This window comes from Natrix helvetica, assembly GCF_964273705.1.
Source record: "Natrix helvetica genome assembly, chromosome: 3".
In the NCBI taxonomy this organism is placed as follows: Eukaryota; Metazoa; Chordata; class Lepidosauria; order Squamata; family Natricidae; genus Natrix; species Natrix helvetica.
This window is the reverse complement of record NC_138549.1, coordinates 156567647-156587858: the sequence shown is the minus strand read 5'-3', so window position 1 is coordinate 156587858 and position 20212 is coordinate 156567647. Positions and strand designations below refer to the sequence as shown.

The 20212-nt window shown below is 39.0% G+C and overlaps 1 protein-coding gene across 4 annotated transcripts in view; it reads left to right on the top strand.

Annotated features, from left to right (window-relative positions):
• Nucleotides 1-20212, top strand: part of NFATC2 (nuclear factor of activated T cells 2) — a 173663-nt gene that overhangs the window by 150633 nt on the left and 2818 nt on the right. For 2 of the 4 annotated variants that reach the window (XM_081949661.1, XM_081949662.1), the window contains one exon: nucleotides 11347-18936. The exons of the other annotated variants lie outside the window; for them this stretch is intronic. In XM_081949661.1, the coding sequence (XP_081805787.1) occupies nucleotides 11347-11402 (56 nt within the window). In that variant the 3' untranslated portion in view covers nucleotides 11403-18936. Of the gene's footprint in view, nucleotides 1-11346; nucleotides 18937-20212 lie in introns of those variants that run through there. 4 annotated transcript variants of the gene reach the window in all.

Genomic DNA, 20212 nt, shown 5'->3' with positions numbered 1-20212 from the left:
TTGAAGGTTTAGAGAGCAGGAGATCCACATTTGCATAACTTGTAGTGAAACACCTTTGAATATCTGTTGTAAGGTGGGAGATAACTAAACCGCAGGAAGATGTTATGGGAATGACAGTATTTGACTAGCGATGGTGAGAAAAAGAGCCCAGAGTCAGAGAGACCCTTAGCTCTTGTGTTCCATCTCTGCAGTAATAATTATTGCGGAGGTTATTGCGGAGCTGACAGTGGAGTCAGACAGTGAGGAGATTGGGAAGCAACATAGGCCAGTCCTGGTGGCTGAGGGCAGCTCAGGCCAGGGCTCTGCATCAGAGTCAGAAAGGGAGCTAGGCAGCAGTGAGACAGAAGAACAGCTAGAACCTGTTCCCAGTATGTGTATGCGCAGAGCTGCCAGAAAACAAGAACAGCTAAGAAAACAGGGTCGACTTGGGAGTAAAGCCACATCTTGGAGGTGATTGGCCTCTGCCATAGGAAACAAAAGAGGAACAAACAGGGAGTGGGCTTTTGCAGGAAACAATTCGTTCCTTTGGTCATTTCAAGAGAGGAAAATTATGTTTGTGATTATAAGAGACCCTGTGCCAAGTGTTGCCTTGCCCTGCATTTGGAAAGTAGTTATCTGGCAGCTCGCCAAGCGAGATAAGGTTCATGTTGATAAATATTCCTCTGAAAGACTGTTTGCCAAGCCTTGCTGACTGTGAATGAAAGGAATTCACAGTTGTATAAATAAAAGAGGTTTTGCCGGGACCCAGACTCTGCTTCATGCTTGTTAAGGAAGCCTAGGTCAGAACAATAATTGACTAGGATGAAATCTACCAATTTAAACCTTGCAGTGTTCTCTTTCTCAACCTTAAAGCCATTGACTTCATTTCCCAGAATTCTATGCAATGGGTATCTGGCTGTAGAATTCTAGGAACTGAGCTCAAGGTACCTGGAAGTCAGCCAGGTTAGAACAAGAGAAACTCTTTGTCAGGGTTCCAAATAGCATCCAAAAGTAAATCAGAGTCCAAGGCAAAGTATTGCTCAAAGTTCCAATTTATTAAGACAGCCATGTTGGCACATCTGGGGAAACCCAAATCTGAAAACTTCCCGGTTTTCCCTACTCAGTTGGAAGTTCAAGATCTTGCCCCCACACCCACAAGTCCATCACATGGTCCAATCTCCCACTGCCATACTGGTTCCACCCATCCAATTCCAGTCAGGTGCAGAGGTGCAGAGACAAAGGATGACCTTGGCTTTCTAGAAAGAATTTTGTTGTGACTACATAGTATGTTACTCCTTACAATCCCCCCTCCCCTTTTCCCACAATAGAAAATCCATAGCATAATAATAGAAAGTGTGGCAGATCAAAGACCCAAGAGAACAGATGGCTGCAGGCCTGACACTCTTATTATCACAATCAGGTAATATAGGTACTTCCCAACTTACATCGGTTCATTTAGTGACCATCTGAAGTTACAATATCACTGAAAAAAGTGACTTATGACCGTTTTTCATATTTACAACTACATTTACAATCCTATGGTCATGTGATCAAAATTTAGGCACTAGGAAATTGACTCATGGGCATGATGGTGGCAGTGCTATGGGGTCATGTGATCACCTTCTGCAACCTCTGGCAAGCAAAGTCAATGGGAAAGCCCAATTCACTTAACCGTGTTACTAATAATGCAGTGATTCACTTAACATCTGTAGCAAGAAAGGTCGTCCAATGGGGCAAAGCTCACTTAACAAATGTCTCACTTAGCAACAGAAATGTTGGGCCATCAATTGTGGCCATAGGTCAAGGACTACCTGCAATATATAAACTCCCAGTATCTTGTGTTGAAGAGATTAAGGTTATTCTCCAAGGTTGTGGTTGAAGCTACATTGGTTATTCCATCAAAAAGTATTCCATCTACAAGTAAATGCAGCTGTACTTCAAATGCCAAAACAAATGCAGGGCACAGGGATTGACTTGTGGGCTGCATTCTACTACACAGGCTGTTCTTGAGTACACCTCCGCTTTCAGAATCTGTTAATTGTTACATAACTAATTAAGAATATAGAAATAAAGAAATGAACGTATATCGTTAATGGTAGAAAAAAATTGAAAGAAATGCTCTCTATGCTTAAATTGAATTAGAGGATGTAAGCTATTTATAGCAAAATATACCGATGGAGAAAACAAGAAATGAAAATTTGGCGTAACTTTGAAAGGACAGTTGAAGATATTGTTTATATATTAAGAAAAAATAACAATAAAGATGGAAAATAATGGAAAAGAATAATTTGGCTGAAAATGAAAACAAAACTATGATGTAAAAAGGACTATGTAATTGAGAGGATGTAAAAGAAAAGACCCGGACAACTCTTTGTTCCTATAATATATATATAATTTGTATTAAAAAATAAAAAACCTTGGAGAAAAAATAACCAGTGAGATGAATCTTAATAGTGGGACACAGAAGCATTATGCAATTGATAACAAGAGTTACAGCAATATATGCCTAATGCTATTCTCTTACATATTATTATATGCCATTAGTTCAATGTTCATGTAGTGAATACTGTTTTTAAAACTCATGTGATCAAAGTAAACTTATACCAATTAAAAATAATATGCTGCCCACAACAGTGTAATTCTATGTACACAAGCACTCCCCATTATCTAAACCTCTGATTATCTTAATCTTTTGAATGTCTTCCCAGCCATTTGGCTACAAGAGGGCACATTTTTATTAGATATTTACAAGAATCAAAGCGCAGTATTCAGGCCTCAGGAATTTTTGGACTATTTACCACCATCTCCCCATTCCCCTCTCTTGCAAAAGCAGAATGAGTCATAATAAGCTCTAGATATCAGCTGTGCAATCATCAAAAGTACAAAGAAATATGAACGGATTTGGAAAAAGTGAGTCTGGAGCAGTTGTTTATCTGATATTAAGACCACTGAGACAAGAGAGACTGACATGAATGTGCAGCAGGTTAAAAAGCATCAAGATTTCTCACACACACCCCGAAAAACCACACAAGTAGTAATATAGTTGACTTAGAGGTGCCATTCACAATTAGTGCTAAAGCGAAATAGGAGCCAGCATTGTGCTGCAGCTGCCAAAAAAAAAAGCCAACACGGTTCTAGGCTGCATAAACAGAGGGATAGAATCAGTGGTAGGTTTCAAATCCCGTGCCAACTGGTACGGTTGGAACGGGGCCAGCAGCATCCTCATGGATACGAGCTGCGTGCGCACGTGTCTTAGCACCTCCGGGATGCTCCGCAACGCTCCAGCTGCTTCACGGAACATCGCGCAAGCGCTGTATGCACCTGCGTGGAAGTGCAGAAGCCTTTAAGCACCAGTAAGGAGCTCGGGCAGTCAGGTGGGCCCTCCGGAGCACCGTACCGGAACGGTATCGAGTGTTCCTGGCTGGCTCCGGTACGCACGTACCGGGTCGTACCGCCTGCAACCCACCACTGGATAGACTCAAGATCATGTAAAGTGTTAATACCACTTTATAATGCCTTGGTAAGACCACACTTGGAATACTGCATTCAGTTTTGGTCACCACGATGTAGAAAAGATGTGGAGACTCTAGAAAGAGTGCAGAGAAGAGCAAAAAAGATGATTAGGGGACTGGAGACTAAAACATATGAAGAACGGTTGCAGGAACTGGGTATGTCTAGCTTAAGAGAAAGAAGGACTAGGGGAGACATGATAGCAGTGTTCCAATATCTCAAGGGTTGCCACAAAGAAGAGGGAGTCAAGCTATTCTCCAAGGCACCTGAAGGCAGGACAAGAAGCAATGATAAACAGTCTGATTAATCAGATTTCAGAAAGTCCTAAATTGCGTCAGTCGTAGATAATATTTGCTCAAGAGACCACCAAGAAGCCCCACTGGGAAATCTAAAAAATACAGTACAGTATTGAGAGGAGGAAATGAAAAATCTTGTTTCTATATTATGGCCAAGAAAACTACATGAAGCTCATGTGGTCACCAAATAAATACAAGCTTCCCTTGAGGAAAGTTTTTACTTAAAGAAAGTCAAAAAACAAAACAAACTTTTGTTTGTAGCCTGAGATAATCTGCATTTCTAGGACTGGATTCTGAGTTTATAACAGCACCAACATTAATTACACCAGCATTGGCTTCCTTAATGAATTATCTAGTGTCTGTCTGTCTGTCTGCCCATCCATTATCCTATTATCTATTGTCTTTCTGAATGTCTGTCTTACATAGCCATCCAGTGAGACTTTTCCAATGCAATTTGCCAATCTGTAGAAAAGTATATATTAAAGAATTTATTTTGAAATAAACTATCCATATCGAAAAAAAATTACAGGAAATTTGTGGAAACCCAAGTGCATCAGACAACATTGCAAACACAAATGCAGACAGGGACCTGTTTTCCAAGCTGCAATCTTTAAAGCAAACTTTTTTTAAAAAAACACACACACACATTCTCACGTTCAGTAAACGGAAGTTGAGGGCTTGACAAAAATGATTGATGGAAATCTTGCCTCTTGAAATGAACATGTTTGCCCATTCTGATTCTCTGCCCTACTGTGGAAATGCATGCCACCAGCCTCTTTAAAGACCATCATGTTCTGATGCTCTAGTTTTTGCAGGCTAATAACTTTTCAAGGCTCATAGGATAAGGTAAAAAATAAATAAAAGAAAATCAAAAGGCTGCCGACTTAGATGCAATTGAAATTCTGCCCCCCTTTTTCATACGCCACGCATATTTTTTAAAAAAATCAGGCAGAGTTTATATAGCACATTATATATAGCATCTAGAGTGGTGCCATTTTGACTTAATTTAGCTGTGCTTGGTAAGTAACCACATAAATATTATTACTTTTGAATGTTTTGTTTGTTTCATTTCCCATTGAGTTTGGGATCACTTATGACCCTGGGACACTGCAACTGCCATAAATTGCCAACTGTTGCCAAGCGTCTGAATTTTGTTCATGGAATCGATGGGAATACTGCAGTGGTGGGATTCAAAAAAACTTTTTTAATACCGGTTCTGTGGCCATGGCAGGGGAAGGATACTGCAAAATCCCCATTCCCTCCCAATCAGCTGGGACTCAGGAGGCAGAGAATAGATGGGGGCAGGGCCCGTCAGAGGTGGTATTTACCGGTTCTCCAAACTGCTCAAAATTTCCACTACCGGTTCTCCAGAACTGGTCAGAACCTGCTGAATACCACCTCTGGAATACTGCCATAACAGTCATAAGGGTGAAAAACGGTCATTTTTCAGTGCCATTGTAACTAGGAACGAAGTTACTTACTGTTGCGAGTCGGGGACTGCCTGTACCATGAGATTTTTGGCTCATTAAGCTCAGTACAATTAATTCAGAGAGCTTTTACTCCTTCAGATCATGATCTATTTTGCATCTGCTGCTTCTCAATACATATAAATGAACACTTCCCTCAGTGCCAGCCAGTCCCGTTTTGGCTGTCCCGCTGCTTTCGAACAGGAAAAATGTCTCATTTCCAAACAGGTTGATGTCTTTAAATAAAAAGGAAATGTCCTTACCATGCATAGGGCTTTTTTTTTTTTTCATTCTCAGGATTTAACCCTGCGAACACAAATGTGCTGATAAATAAAACAGCTTGTAATGTCATCCTACTTGTTTACACGAAGGAAATGATCCACCATTCCCTCCTTAAGGTTGCTGCTCACCTTTTTTGTTTTTTACCTAAATCCTATTTTTAGCATTTCAAAAGACCAAAAACTTTCCATTGAAGATCTGCTCTTCTCATTTCCTGGGTAAAGAAAACAGGAAGCCTATTTAAAAAGAGAAGAAAAAAAAAGGTATATAGTCTTCAGTCAGGGTTTCTTCTGAAACTAGATCCATATCACCCCCTGCTGGCAATTCCAAGACATTGCCAGACTTTAGAAGCCAGCAATTTCAATTAAGGCCTAGCCTTGTTTTAAAAACCAACAATTAATTAGATGTCACACATCCTGCATATTGATTAAATGCTTTGAGCACTTAGCAACATAACCCCAACAGGATAAGATGCATTGACGATGTTTGAGGAACAAGATTGTATATTAATTACACAATCTCATCAACAAGTATGGATAAGAACAATGTCTAAAATGCCCCCCCCCCCAAGATAGTTGTAAGAGAAAAGCTTAGAATATTTTTGAGTTCATTGGTTTTTTTAAAAAAATATTTTCAACCATGGTTAAAATCTTTAAAAGTGCATTGTTGTGTTAGATCTGTAGTTTTCAGAGTTGTTGTTTTTAATTGAGAAAGCTCAATCCCAGTTTGCATCCTCTATGTGTTTCCCTCTTTCTATTTACAGTACAACAGGTCATACGTAATGTACTGAACAATTACAAAATCTATAGAACAAGCAATGTTCTTAATAACCATTACAACTTGAAAATGTGTGTTATGACCTGCCCAGATTGAGTCCAGGTAATCCTCAAAATACAACCAGTTGCTTAGCAATTGTTTGGAGTTACGGTTGACCTCCTCAGGGTTATGTGTGATCCAGATTCAAAGTTCTGACCCTCCCCTGGGTTCACACGATCACATTTTGGGCAGCTGATCCGCATTTGCAGTCGTTTGCACTGTCCAGCAGTCACGTGACCACAATTTACATAATTTTTTTTTGCTATAAACTAGCACTTATTTCCTATTTCTGCAAAAGAAACAACCATTACAGGCAATAGATTCATTTAACAACTGTTATATTTGCTTAACATCCCCAGTGATTCACTTAACAACTGCCGCAGAAAGGTTGCAAAACCTCATAGGGCCATAATGGTGAACCTATGGCAGGTGTGGCACAGGTGGTATGCGGAGCCATATTTGGTGGCATGCCAGCCGTCAGGCTTTGCTGAAGCCCAGGGAGGGCGAGAAATGGCCCCAACAGCCCAACCGGAAGTTTGGGAACAATCCATTTCTGGCTTCCAGAGAGCCAGGGAAAGCCGTTTTCGCCATCCCCAGACTTCAGGAAAGCCTCCGGAGCCTGGGGAGGGGTCGCACGTGCATATGCGAGAGGGGAGGGTTGCATGCACATACACAGGTGGGCGGGGAGACAATTTTAACACACCGTAAGAAAAAGGTTCGCCATCACTGTCATAGGTAACACACTTAATGACGAGCATGAATTGTAACCATAATTTTGAGCTTAGTTACTGTCGTAAGTCAAGGAATACCTGTGTTTGAAGCAAGCAGAGCTTTTGAGTCACCAGACTGGCCCAAATGTGGTCATGCTATTATAGGGAGAATTTTGCGTGGCCATTATTCCTTCAGATGATTGCATCAAATTCCACCACAGAGATATCCAAGTTTGGGGTGGGCAACTATGGCAACGTTATGACTTGTGGACTTAAATACTGAGAATTCCCAACCAGCCAACTTTATGACTAGTGGACTTCAACTCCCAGAATTCCTGAGGCAGCTGACTTAGGAGTTCTGGGAATTGAAGTCCATAGGCCGTAAAGCCAGAGTTGCCCATCTCTGATCTAAGGCCATCTTGAAGTACCAATGATCCTTTCAGTTCATTTTCATGCTTGCTGAGGCCAGAATGTACAGTATACAACCTCAGAGTCTGATTCCAGAACATTCCAGTCTCCACTGTGACGTTCCCAAAATTTGCCAGAATGTCCTTGCCCCTTACAGAGTCAATGTATTGTATTCTGGAATTTATTATTCTGGAATAGATAGTGGTACAGAGTGTTCTGGATATGGGGAAAAGGCCAGAGAAAGCTGGGGATGAGGTAAAGAGAATTAGGAGACCAGCAACAACACAACGATTTCATTTTTCTCTTAGAAACAAAGGAGCTGTGTTGCTTGGCGAAACAGTTTTGGAAGGTGCTTCATCTGAATCTTTGTCAAAGTAACAAAGCAGTCCCTTGCAATTTTCACAGCCCAACAAATACCGTATTTTTGGCATATAAGTCGCACCGTTTTCCTCCCTAAAAGAGCGTGGAAATGTTGGTGCGTCTTATACATCGAATACAGCCATTTTTGGCCTCCCAAAGCCCTGTCCCTGCATGCCATTTTTGCCAAAAATGGGCGAAAAACAGGCCATTTTTCACAAAAACAGGCATTTTTCCCTTCCTCCAGCCCCCAACATCACTCTACAGGCTTCAGCAGGGCTGGGGGAAGGGGAAAATGCCTCCATTTTTGCGAAAAACAGGACATTTTCCACAAAACCCGGGGCATTTTTGCCTTCCCCCAGCTCTGCTGAAGCCTGCAGAGTGCTCCTGGGGGCCGGGGAGGACAAAAACTTTTTTTTTCTTATTTACCTTTTTGAAATCTTGTGTGTCTTATACACCGGTGTGTCTTATAGTCCGAAAAATATGGTATCTCTTTCATTCTTTTTTTCTCAACAACCGGCATTCAGAAACACACTGCAGGTCTAGTGTATAATCATAATAACTAACAGCCATTAAAACTTTATTTTCTATGAACATATCTAATCACTTTTCTAGAGCTATCCCAATCATCAGCAATCACAGTACCTTCTGGAAGTAGCTCCAGGGCCCTGGGAAAATACAGCTGCTACCTTTGAACAATCCCGATTTATAGTACTGTATTTTTCGGAGTATAAGACGCTCTGGAGTATAAGATGCACCTTAGTTTTTGGGGAGGAAAATAATAATAAGAAAAATTCTGCTTCTGTCTACCAGCATCCATGGTATTCAGGTGACACATGGTAACAAGGTCAGCCAATGAATAGGCATAGCAACTAAGTCAGCCGATGAGGGCTTTTGGACTCTGAAATTTGCTGTGTGAGCAACAAGGAGACAGGAAGGAGCCTGGCTTAGACGAGAAATGAAAGTGAAACTGCTTGTGTTTTGCTTGTATTTACTGCTCCCTTCGAAAACCTGCTTTACTACTGGTTTGGGCATGCGCAGAAGTGTCCAGGTGGGTGAACGGAGCCTCCCGACGCCGCTACTACTGGTTTGCCCGATCTGGGCCGAACTGGCAGCAACCCACCACTGATGTGGGGCACATGGGACATGTTCTCCCCTTTCCCTGCCAGGAAATGGTGGGGACTGGCTACACATGCATTTAAATATTTTAGGAGAGGGCTTATTTTTGGAGGAGGGCTTATTTTAGCTCATGCTCTCAAAAGCACAATTGGGTTTATTATCCGGGGAGGTCTTATTTTTGGGAAAACAAGGTAGTAACGATAACAACAGTAATTATGGGTCATCTCTATCGGCTCTTAATGATGATATAAATAGATCTTCTCCAGGATGGCCTTTTGCCAACCTGGTTCTTCAAGTCTCCCATCACCTCTCTCATTAAATCCATCCACTTTTCTGCCGGTCATGGTTTCTTTTTCCTTCCCCCTTTCCCAGCATTTTTGAGTCATCAGGGGAACTGGATCTAAACAAGTGCCCAGAATATAATAATTTGAACCTGGACATTTTGCCTTAAATAAAATCTCAGGATTGATTCATTTATGATTCAGTTGTTTGTCTTCTTGGTTATCCGTGGTATTCCTAGGCGCTTTCTCCAACACCAGAGTTCAAAAGCTTCAATACAGTACTCCTTTGATCTGCTTCTTCAAAGTCCAACTTCTGCTTTCATACAATGTCGGAGAGAATATCACTGCATTCTGACCTTTGTAGATATAAATGCATATCCTTTCTAAGGCTTTCGCTGCAAACCTACCATTCTATATGATGCATTTCTCGTTCCTTTATTGTTGTCAATCGATCCTAAAAAGCAAATCTATTTCCCACTTCAGGGTATCTGGGTGATTGTTGTATATGATGTCATTAGTCTGGTTTTCTATTTAAGTGTTAACCAATTTTTTTATTGTGCGCCTTGACTTTCATTACTAGAATTTCCCAAACCTTTGTATTTTCAATTATAAGAGTAAGGCCATCAGGATAATGCATGTTTCTCTAATTTTGAACCCTTGATGATTTTATACCAAAGCAGCCCCTCTCAATATATATTTGGTTGGACACACAAGGGAAGAATAGAAGCAAAAGACTAGACTAGACTAGACTAGACTAGACTAGACTAGACTAGACTAGAAGAATAGAATAGAATAGAATAGAATAGAATAGAATAGAATAGAATAGAATAGAATAGAATAGAATAGAATAGAATAGAATAGAATAGAATAGAATAGAATAGAATAGAATGCAAAACCTGAAGGCAGGACAAGAAGCAATGGATGAAAACTAATTAGAGAACCAACCTTAGAACTAAGGAGAAAATTCCTTACAATAAGAACAATTAATCTGTGGGCTAGCTTGCCTTCAGAAATTGTGGGTGATCCAATACTGGAGGCATTTAAGAAGAGACCACACAGCCATTTGTCTAAAATGTTACAGTCTCCTGCTTGAGCAGGAGGTTGGATTAGAAGACCTCCATGGTCTATTCCAACTCTGTTATTCCCTTCTCTCACTCCTTTGCTAACCTGGAGCCAGTATTATATTCTGACTAGACTTTTGCTTTCTGTGCTACGTGTGTAGGTTTTACATGGACATCAATAGTAACAATACCATATTCTACAGGTGATTGCACAATATGGTGCTTTGTATCCAATATATAGCAAAATGGGTTGTTTAGTCACTTCCAAAGATTTTCAACCTCGTAGACATTTTGCCAAGACTGTCTGCCAGAAACTGCTTCATTGAGTTTTTGCAGTTAATGTCAGCTTAGCGAAGAAAATTTGAGCAATATATAGGCACGTGGAATATACACTAGCAAGCAGAGTTTTACTGTGAGAAATCACCAATATGTTCATTAAACAGTGGAGAATATAAATGTATTGAGGGTATTTTGTACACTGCCTGGAACTCTTCTCACCTAAATGAGCTATGAAGTTAACAGGACCATAGTTTACCAAGTCATAATCTGACTGGCACTGCAGAATATGATTTGAATGATCCATAGTTGGTACAAAACATGAAAAATGAGAATGAGCTTGCAAGAGTTTCTGGACAGGATTCAGTCATCAAAGTTCATTACATCTGTGTCAGTCCTGTATTTATAAAAGTCAGTGAAGTGTTGCATTATTATATTACATTACTTTAAATAAACCAGAAATGAAAACTCCCATTCCTTCCAGGAATCCAGGAAAGTATATTTTCCACCCTTTCTTTCCATCTTCTTTACAGTTTGCAAGCTACTTGAGGCTGAACGATAATGATGGACTGAAGACCATCTAGCAGGCTTTATGGCTGCACTCCAGCAGTTGGGACTTGTCATTGCCAGATTGTCCTAGTCTTAACGGATTATTGAATGCCAGCTTTTCAACAGCAACCACACAGGTGGCTTGATGTTAGATTCCTTCGCATTTTCTGCACAGTAACGTTTCTGCTTTTGTGTTTCTTTTTCTCTCTTTTTTTCTCTCTCTCTCTTTCCCTTCCCAGTTAATGAAATTATCAGGAAAGAGTTTTCTGGACTCCCTGCCAGAAGTCAGACATAGAAGATGAGATTTATGAGACAACTTTTGCAGAATCCATCCGTATCTGACTTCTAAGATTCTTCTCTTGTCCTGCCTGCCTTTTGTTTCCTCAACTGATCATCTCAAGGCACCAGTTCAACACCAGGAACAATGCACTGGCATCCAGCTGACAAATTTTGTGTAAGCCACTCAGCACCTCTCATTGTAAACATCAAAGAAAACTCTCTTCCTTTTCTCCAAAGATCATGCAGTTCTCAATGTAACCTTGCAAGTGCCTGACGTAGATTACTGAAGTGTCTAAAGATGCGTACATGGACTAGAAATGACAATTGGGGGGAAAATGTCCAGGAACTTCTATTGAACTAAAGTGTGGTTGTGTACATGAATGCATGTTATGGACGCTGGATGAATTTTATAATTGCCAACTCAACCAAAAAAAAAAATGAATTAGGTTTCACAATGCATAGCCAGAAACAAACTTTAAAACTTGCAAAACTCAAGCATTGAACCTCCCTCCCTTAAATGAACTGGAACAGATCCACGTATGCAACATTATGTTTATTCTTTTTTTCAAACAGAAGCATGACCGTCGCTCTGCACAGATTCACAGGTGTTGTTTTTTTAAAAAAATTAAAAACCCATCAAAGTGCAACAAGGAAGCTGCTGCAATGGAAAATGGATGAAAATCATCTGCTGTGGGCACAGCTTCTAGTGAGAATGTAAAGTAGCTTTTTAGTTGTAGCTTTGTCATATTTTTGCTCTATTTTTAGATGGACCAAAGCCATATTTTCATTGGACTAGAAAGTATGTAAACTCAAAATGCAATGCAGTCAACAATTAAGCCTTTTTTAAAAAAAAAACCAAACAACGTCTACAGAAGAGAGCTGAACCTGTATTTCAAACTCTGAAATGAATGTTAAAGCTAAAATATTTAACTTTAGCTGGAGTGTGGTTTCTATTCCACACTGTTCTATGCTAATATGTTCTATTTTGCTGTACGGTGTACAGATTTGAAACTGATTTATTTTAGATTCTGTCCCTTCGACACAAATAACAAAAGTTTTTTTTAACGTAAATCAATCATCTCAATTTGATTTGGAAACTGCTTTTATGGTTTAACAGTGGAACTTTTGCAGATCTATCCAATTGTTCAACTCATGGTGAAAATCACAAGATGGCATATTTATATTCATAGGGAATGTGAGATCCTAGTAACTTAATTGGTTAAGCATAGAAATGTTTGATGAATAGTAATTTAATTGGTTCAAGCGAGTAGGACTTACTGATTTATTCTAGCAGCTATCAAATTATCCAAAACTCTCAGAGCCTCTTTTCATTTGTGGTACAATAAGGTTTTTCCCGCCAAACTGTATATTTTTTTTCTATTGAGGATTAGTGTATTCTGCATTTAGATGTTATTTCTCTAAATCAGGGATGTCAAACTTGCATCATCACAGCACCATCATGCAATGTATCGGGACTTTTCCCCCCCTTCGCTAAACTGGGCGGGGCATGGCCAGCGCGTGATGCATCCAGCCTGTGAGTCGCGAGTTTGACAGCCCTGCTCTAAATTTTTTGCTGCCAGAAGAAGCCACAACATATTTTTTACTCTTCTGCCCAATATATGTTGTAGTTTCTTTTCTTCATTCCTTGCAAAATTAAAACTATAGATCAGTCTACGTAACTCACATGGTACAAATTGTTTAGAAATGCCTACTTTTTAGGCATACGTAGACTTATCCACATTCCATCAATAAGGTTCTTAAAGAACTGATAAAAACTAATAAAACTATTGTAATTGTCACTTTAAAATGTGATGTTGGTTTCTTGAGGATTGGTTCCAATGTTCAAATTTATAAATGGGCATGGAAAGTAGGACTGATAAAAGTTCATTTGCAATATATGTATCTACACAATACAAGAAAGCATAGCTACATTCAAGGAGTTATGATGGAAACTTTTTGTCAATATATTCCTAAGCTTGATTCAGAGAAATAAAGAAAATGATGAAAAGCAGCTGAATTGGGTAGTAGTAGAGATAAGTACAAAAATAATTTTCTAGTTGCAGCTAACCTAACTCCTCAAAGTTAAGTAAAAACTTTTATTATATGAATCAGTTTTAAGTTTCACTTCAAATTATCCTTTAATGTCCATCCTTGAATTCATTTCACAATTGTTTTCATCACTAATCCTTAAATGTTTGTCTAGATACCTGGATTTCAGACCACAACTTGGAGTCATTTTTGTGCCAAGTATAAAATACCAAAGAAACTTCCTATTTGAATTTCCTTACTGGGTTATTGTTGAATACCATCATTTTATGCAACTTGTTTATCTTGATCTGCCTAATCTATAGAGAGTTTTAAGGATGTGAGGCAACCTTGCTTTGGCTTTTAAGCTCTAAAACACCAACTCTAGGAAATAAATTATTGACAAATGTAATAGCATTTTTGGATAAAAAGTAAAAAGTCTTTTGAGTTGAGCTTAATTCCTTTGACTCCATGGCCACCTATATTGTAATTTATTTGGCAACAATATGCAAATGATTTGCAATTGCCTTCTGTAAGGACATTGGCATCCCTGGTTTATATGCAATAGTAAATCCTTGTGGCCATTTGTTTCTACCTAAGTTTGGTGTGAAATTTACCCTTTCTGACTTATAACTACTGTTTCTTATTAAAGCTGGGTATGTATATCTGTCACTAAGAGAAAACCCAACCAGCCACCTAATGGCTTAATATTATTTGTGAACCAGGAATATTCATGCTATGCCAGTGAATTACTGCAAAGGATGAAAAATATCAATAACTATTGATATCAAATACCAATACCAACAATCTAGAGTTGTTGTTAGATACAGAGCTGCGATTCTTGCTGATCCAACTACTTGATCAAATGTTCTTACAAGCTCTTGTAAAGTATACGTAAACATGAAACGTAGCCATAAGGTGTTTAGTTCTCTTTCATTTCCTATGGATTAAAACCATAAGGAATGACAACAGGACAGTCATATTGCTTCTTTGTTTGCTTCCCTGCAATATCTAAAAAAAAAAACAGATGCAGCATTGTATTCTTATCTTAAGCATCTTCCTTTGCTGCATTATACATTCATTTATGTGTAGTATAGACTACATGTATGTTTTCGTAGATTTTCACGGGTGTAGGTATGCTGGTCTTGTTGTATTCGGGTCTTTTCTCATGTAATTATATATAAATAATGGCTACTTGTTGGCAAGCTGTCCTACTGTGTCTGATTTAGAATATTTAGCAAGCAACCATTTGCTCATACTAAAGCCTTAACCAAATATATATTTCTCAAGCAAAGGCATTCCGCTACAGATGTTTGTCTTAAAAAAAAATAACTGGATACATTTAAGATAGTACAGGTAATTCTGAAACATTCAATGAATGAAATTATTTATTTTGGTTTTGCAATAGTTCTACAGTGTTAACATTTGTAAACTTCATGTAAACTTTTTATTATTATTATTATTATTACTTTGGTCTAAAGAAACGTAAGGTTTGCCTTGGACAATTAACTGCCTTGTGTGAGTAATTTGTTCTCAGTTTATCTGGAAGACAGCCATAGCTGCATATGAGGAAATTATTTTTTTCCCCTTCAGTTATCTGAAAGCTTCATGACAAGTGCCTTCCTGTCATTGTATCAAAAGGCCTCACAAAGGATTGTCTACCAAGTGAACAACCGTAATGCATTTTCCATTAGTGTTTTATTATGCTAAAGTCAAAGCAGTTTATTGTAACTCAATGGCATTTTTTTTCAACATTATTATTTCTTAACCACAGCTTAGGCCTACATATTATAGGATGAGCGTCTATAAACTTTTGCACTAAATATTTTAAATTGTCCATCTTTAAATGTAAACAGTCAGATGGTGTTGGAGAGACAACTCATGCTAGTAAGAGCTTTTCATTACTTTGGAATGCATTTGGCATTAAAGAATACCAAAGAAAAACTGCACATGAGGATGTTTTGTGATTTGAATGGATTTTTTTTCCATTGTGAGGAAATCTTCTTCCCTTTTCATTTCCTCTAGTTTTTGATCTGTGTGTTTGGAGGAGAAATGTAGGCTTATTTGAATAATAGCGATCCTGAGATGGAAAGAATACCAAAATACTTATGCCTTGCATTTGGTTAGTATTGGTTGTGGGTTCAATCCAGACAAATTGAAGCACTTTTCCATGTCTCTTTTGCTAGACAGTAGTTTAATATAATAATTTGTTATTCCCTTTATTCTGTTCAATATCCGGTCTTCTCGTGTAATAGATATCTAACAGAGGTCAGTTTCTGCCAGTTCGCCCCGGATCGGGCGAACCAGTAGTGGCGGGAGCGGGAGACTCCGCCCACCCACCTGGACACTTCTGCGCATGCGCAGAAGCGTCGCACAAGCGCACGAGAGAACCAGTAGTAAAATAAATAGAAACCCACCACTGATACCTAATATAGAAAACATAATTCCATTGAATTTAGAGAGAACATTTCTGTAACATGTGTTTTTACTCGGTCGTTCTCAAATGTTCTGATTCTACACCTCCCCAAAATAATCAGTGAATTTGAATAACTAAATAAATAATTCAAATCCATTTTTAGGAGTTAGAGTTCGGCAAGAAAAAAATACCCCAGTTACTAAAAGATATGTCATGATCATCATAAATGTTTGACTTAAATCTTAATTGGATGAGCACTGGGGTTATAGTGATCATTTTAAACGCTTATCTTCCCACCCATCAAAAATTTCCATTTTGAAAGTCTAGAAATTGAACATAATGTATAAAAATATTGAGATTTACTTCTATAGTCACACCCAGATTACAGATATTCTATTACATGCCATGTGGGAAGTCACCACTTGGCAAGAATTTGTCAGCTGGCATCAATCACAGTGCTGGTTTGATTGGCAAATGCTGCTGACGGTTGGCTAGATCCACATGTTTAGCTGTCCTGGGCTTTTCTCTCAGGCAAATCATAAATTAGCATTGACAGCCCTCCTGCTTTGTCTAGGCAAGTATGATCAACTAAAAATGCTGTAAACCCCCCCCCCGCCCACTTCCCCCACTCCAGAGGTTCATAATCCACCCTTTGAGAATCTCTGTTTTTCCTCACACATTAGCGGTCCTAGGATTTGAGAAGATGCATATGTCTTTGGCTTGATTGGACTCTGCCTATCTACACATCTTACTTGGAATGCATCACGTTAGAAACATCTGCAAAGAGAGCATTTGATTATATAGAAAAGCTGCTTCTTGATTGTTGGTTTCAACCCATTGTCGGAATTAACTAGCCTGTTGTATTTGGGGGGGGGGGGGATGTTATATATATTGTACTATAAGATTTGTTTTTTAAAGGAGAAATGATCTATGATATTTTCTGGTTTCTACAAAAAATGAGACACCTCCATGGTGGTGTTTCTAAACAGAAGGCTGAAGCCTTCTGAAATGTTATTCTACGGAGGCAAGTACTGTTGAACTCACTGAGTAAACTCTTGTGCTTATGGAGAGCAGTATGTGAGGAAGCTCCCTCAGGGTTTCTTAAATAAATTCTTTCCTTAACCAGCTGCTTCCCCTTATGCTCTCCCAGAGAATCAAGCAAGGACAAAAGACTTAACACCGCTTCCTCTAATGCTGTGATTTTTGGACACCCCAAAAACCAGTCCTATAGACTCATAATATACGTGACCTTCACAGATGCCTTCGTGCCTATTTGATGTGATCCATGAATCATCCTTTATCTTGCTACATTGGATGATTAAGGAACATGAGTACACAAGCAAAGAAACTGCATTTCCCCCTCTAATTTCAGTTGTGCTAACTTGCAAATATCTGTTGTCTGCTTCATTGGCCAATCAGTAATCCTGCTTGTAAACATTTTGTTTATTTTTGAATGCCTGTATCTAACAAATTTAATAAGTTGGTCTGTTGCATCTCTCTGGATTTCCAGGGCATTGTGCATATTGTTGAAGGAAGGTGCTGAGAGCAATTGTATAGATTCATTTAGGCCAAAATTGTATTATGCCAAGGGAAACCTACGGTCCTCTTGCATAGGGCCTATGAGAGGCTGAGAATTTTGACATTTCCCCATGTTGGGTTGCTTCTTAGGACAGTTTATTTTAAAAGTTAGTTTGGAATTCCTGCTTGTGAAACATGTTGATGACTTGGAAGCAGAAGCAAATAATTATTTTAAGCCAAATGTACCATTTGGAGGGGTGATTCTTTTAATTCGGATGTATAGAGTTCATTAATTTGGTCTACGGATTTGGAAACTTAGAAATCTTTGGTGTCACTTGAGAAGAGCTCCATCTGATCAGATAAAGTCCAGCCTCCTGTTCACACAGTGGTCAGCCAGATATTTCTCGGAAGCCCACAAGGAGGACAGGATCTTCTCATACTAGACAAGTAGCAGCTGTAATTCAATGGCATAATGTTAAGGGGTCACACACAAAACCTCAAACATGAATACTGAGACAGTGTTCTTAATTTCGTCTTTGGGGTGTTACCTGATGCTAATCCTCATTTTTCAATAGCAATTCCAAGTGGCGCTTGGTGATTCACTGAAATCCTTCAAAGCTGCTGAATTAATTAAGAGACAGTGAGATTTTGGGAGGGGGATGGAGAGAAGCTCAATAACAGTAGACTGGGTTTTGATATATTTTACATTCCACGTTCTTTGTCAACATTTGATGACAACTGATATCAGGAAAGAACAGAAATGATGATACATACAACACAAGCTGAATAATTATAAGCATAACGTAACTTGCATTTCATTTTCTCCAACACAAAAAGTACCGGTCTATTGATAGGGTATATAATGACCACATTCCTGAGACTCCAGTTATCTGATTTTTTTAAAAAAAAAATTACTATGGATTGCAATTTATTGTGCTTATTATTTATAGCAGTGTTTCTCAAGCTTGGCAGCTTAAAGATATGTGGACTTCAACACCCAGAATTCTGGGAGTTGAAGTCCATACATCTTCAAGTTGCCAAGGTTGAGAAACACTGATTTAGAGTATACTAATTAGGAAAGTCCTTTTCTTCATGAAGAGTTTTAGGATACATTTATGCACCCTTTTTATTGCATCTTCCTTTCTGAACATTTTTTTGTCAACACATTTTCAGGTACCCATCTTCAAAATTGTGAGGACTAGTTTTGTTTTTTTGTTTAAAGAAAAACTGGGATTAAGGTTTCTTTGGATGGCAAGGAAGTCAGAATGAACATGTATTTCCAAGGGAGGCATGGTAAACATTCAGCCTGGGTTGCAGGTAGTCATGCCTGCTTGATTCAGTCACAGAGTCATAGACCTAAACGGAAAGCAGCTTTACTGCTCATATTTTAACACATGACTAAACTGCTCGCTCACCTATTTGTAACTAAAAACCAAAAATAAAAAATAAAACCCCACAGGAGTGGTGGGTTGTATCTGTTCTATTGCCCCCTTGTTATGTTTTAATCTCAAGTTTCATTGTGATTTTGCTTTCTGTAAAATATTTTTATACAGCTTGTATTATTAAAGTTCAGCAATAAATTGAAGGACAAACAGCTACTTCCGTTGTTCTTGTGCTTTGTACTTCATTGCAGTTAAAAGAAAGATCATTATGATCCAATGAACAATGTCGGTAGGAACACTCAACTGATATATTTTTTGGAGCTCTAATCATACCGTGTTTGACAGTCAGCCTGATCCAATTAAACCATTCACTTAACCATGAAGCAAGAACTTAATGGGGTGTGATCTGGACTAGATGTGCTCAACAGCTCCCTTGATAGCCGAGCTATTAAATCTTCCCCTTAAAGCAAACTATTGTACAGCTCTATTTCATCAAGTCCTGCACCTATAGGAAATGGCAAAACCATTTCTGCATTGTAGCCAGTTACTTGAATGGAAGCATCCCTACACTTACAGGAATTCCATCTGACAGAATGAGGACTGTACCTTCCTTATGCATTGTGCATTGTCCCTTGTAAGACCATTCTCCCTGCAGTACCAAATATGGTACCCAATATACACAGGTAGCAAAATGTGCTCTCCTCCCATCATTCAGGCAGTGGCATCTACAGGCATTTTTCATTGTGCCAAGCCTTTTGCATTGCTCAGGGATGCTACCAGTGGGTTGGGAGAAGGCTCCTTTCCTCATGCATGCCGAAAGTGCTGGGTTTTTACTTCCCCTCATATAGGTACTGTAATCCTCAACTTCTCACGGTTCATTTAGTGACCATTCAAAGTTAGAAGGGCATTGTAAAAAATGACTTATGAGTCTCATTGTTTTTCACGCAACCATTGCAGCATCCCCATGGTCACATGTTCAAAATTCAAATGATTGGCAACTGACTTATATTTATGACAGCTGCAAAGTCCTGGAGTTATTTGATGACCTTTTAGGACTTTCTGATAAGCAAAGTCAATGGGGAAGCCAGATTTTACTAACAACCATCTAACTAACTTAACAACTGCAGTGATTCACTTAGCAACTGTGGCAATAAAGGTTGTAAAGAGCCACAGTGGTGCACTGGTTAGAGCACTGTATTGTAGGCTACTTCTGCTGACTGCCGGCTGACTGCAATTTGGCAGTTCAAATCTCACCAGGCTAAAGTTTGACTCAACCTTCCATCCTTCCGAGGTGGGTAAAATGAGGACCAAGATTGTTGCGCGCAATAGTGGCACGTGGAGCCATTTGTCAGGGCACGCGACTCTATAAACATCTTAGAGAGGGTTGTAAAGCAGTGCAAAGTGGTATATAAGTCTAAGTAGTGCCATTGCTATTGCTAAAATGGGGCAAAAGTCACCTTGCTTAGCAACATAAATTTTGGGCTC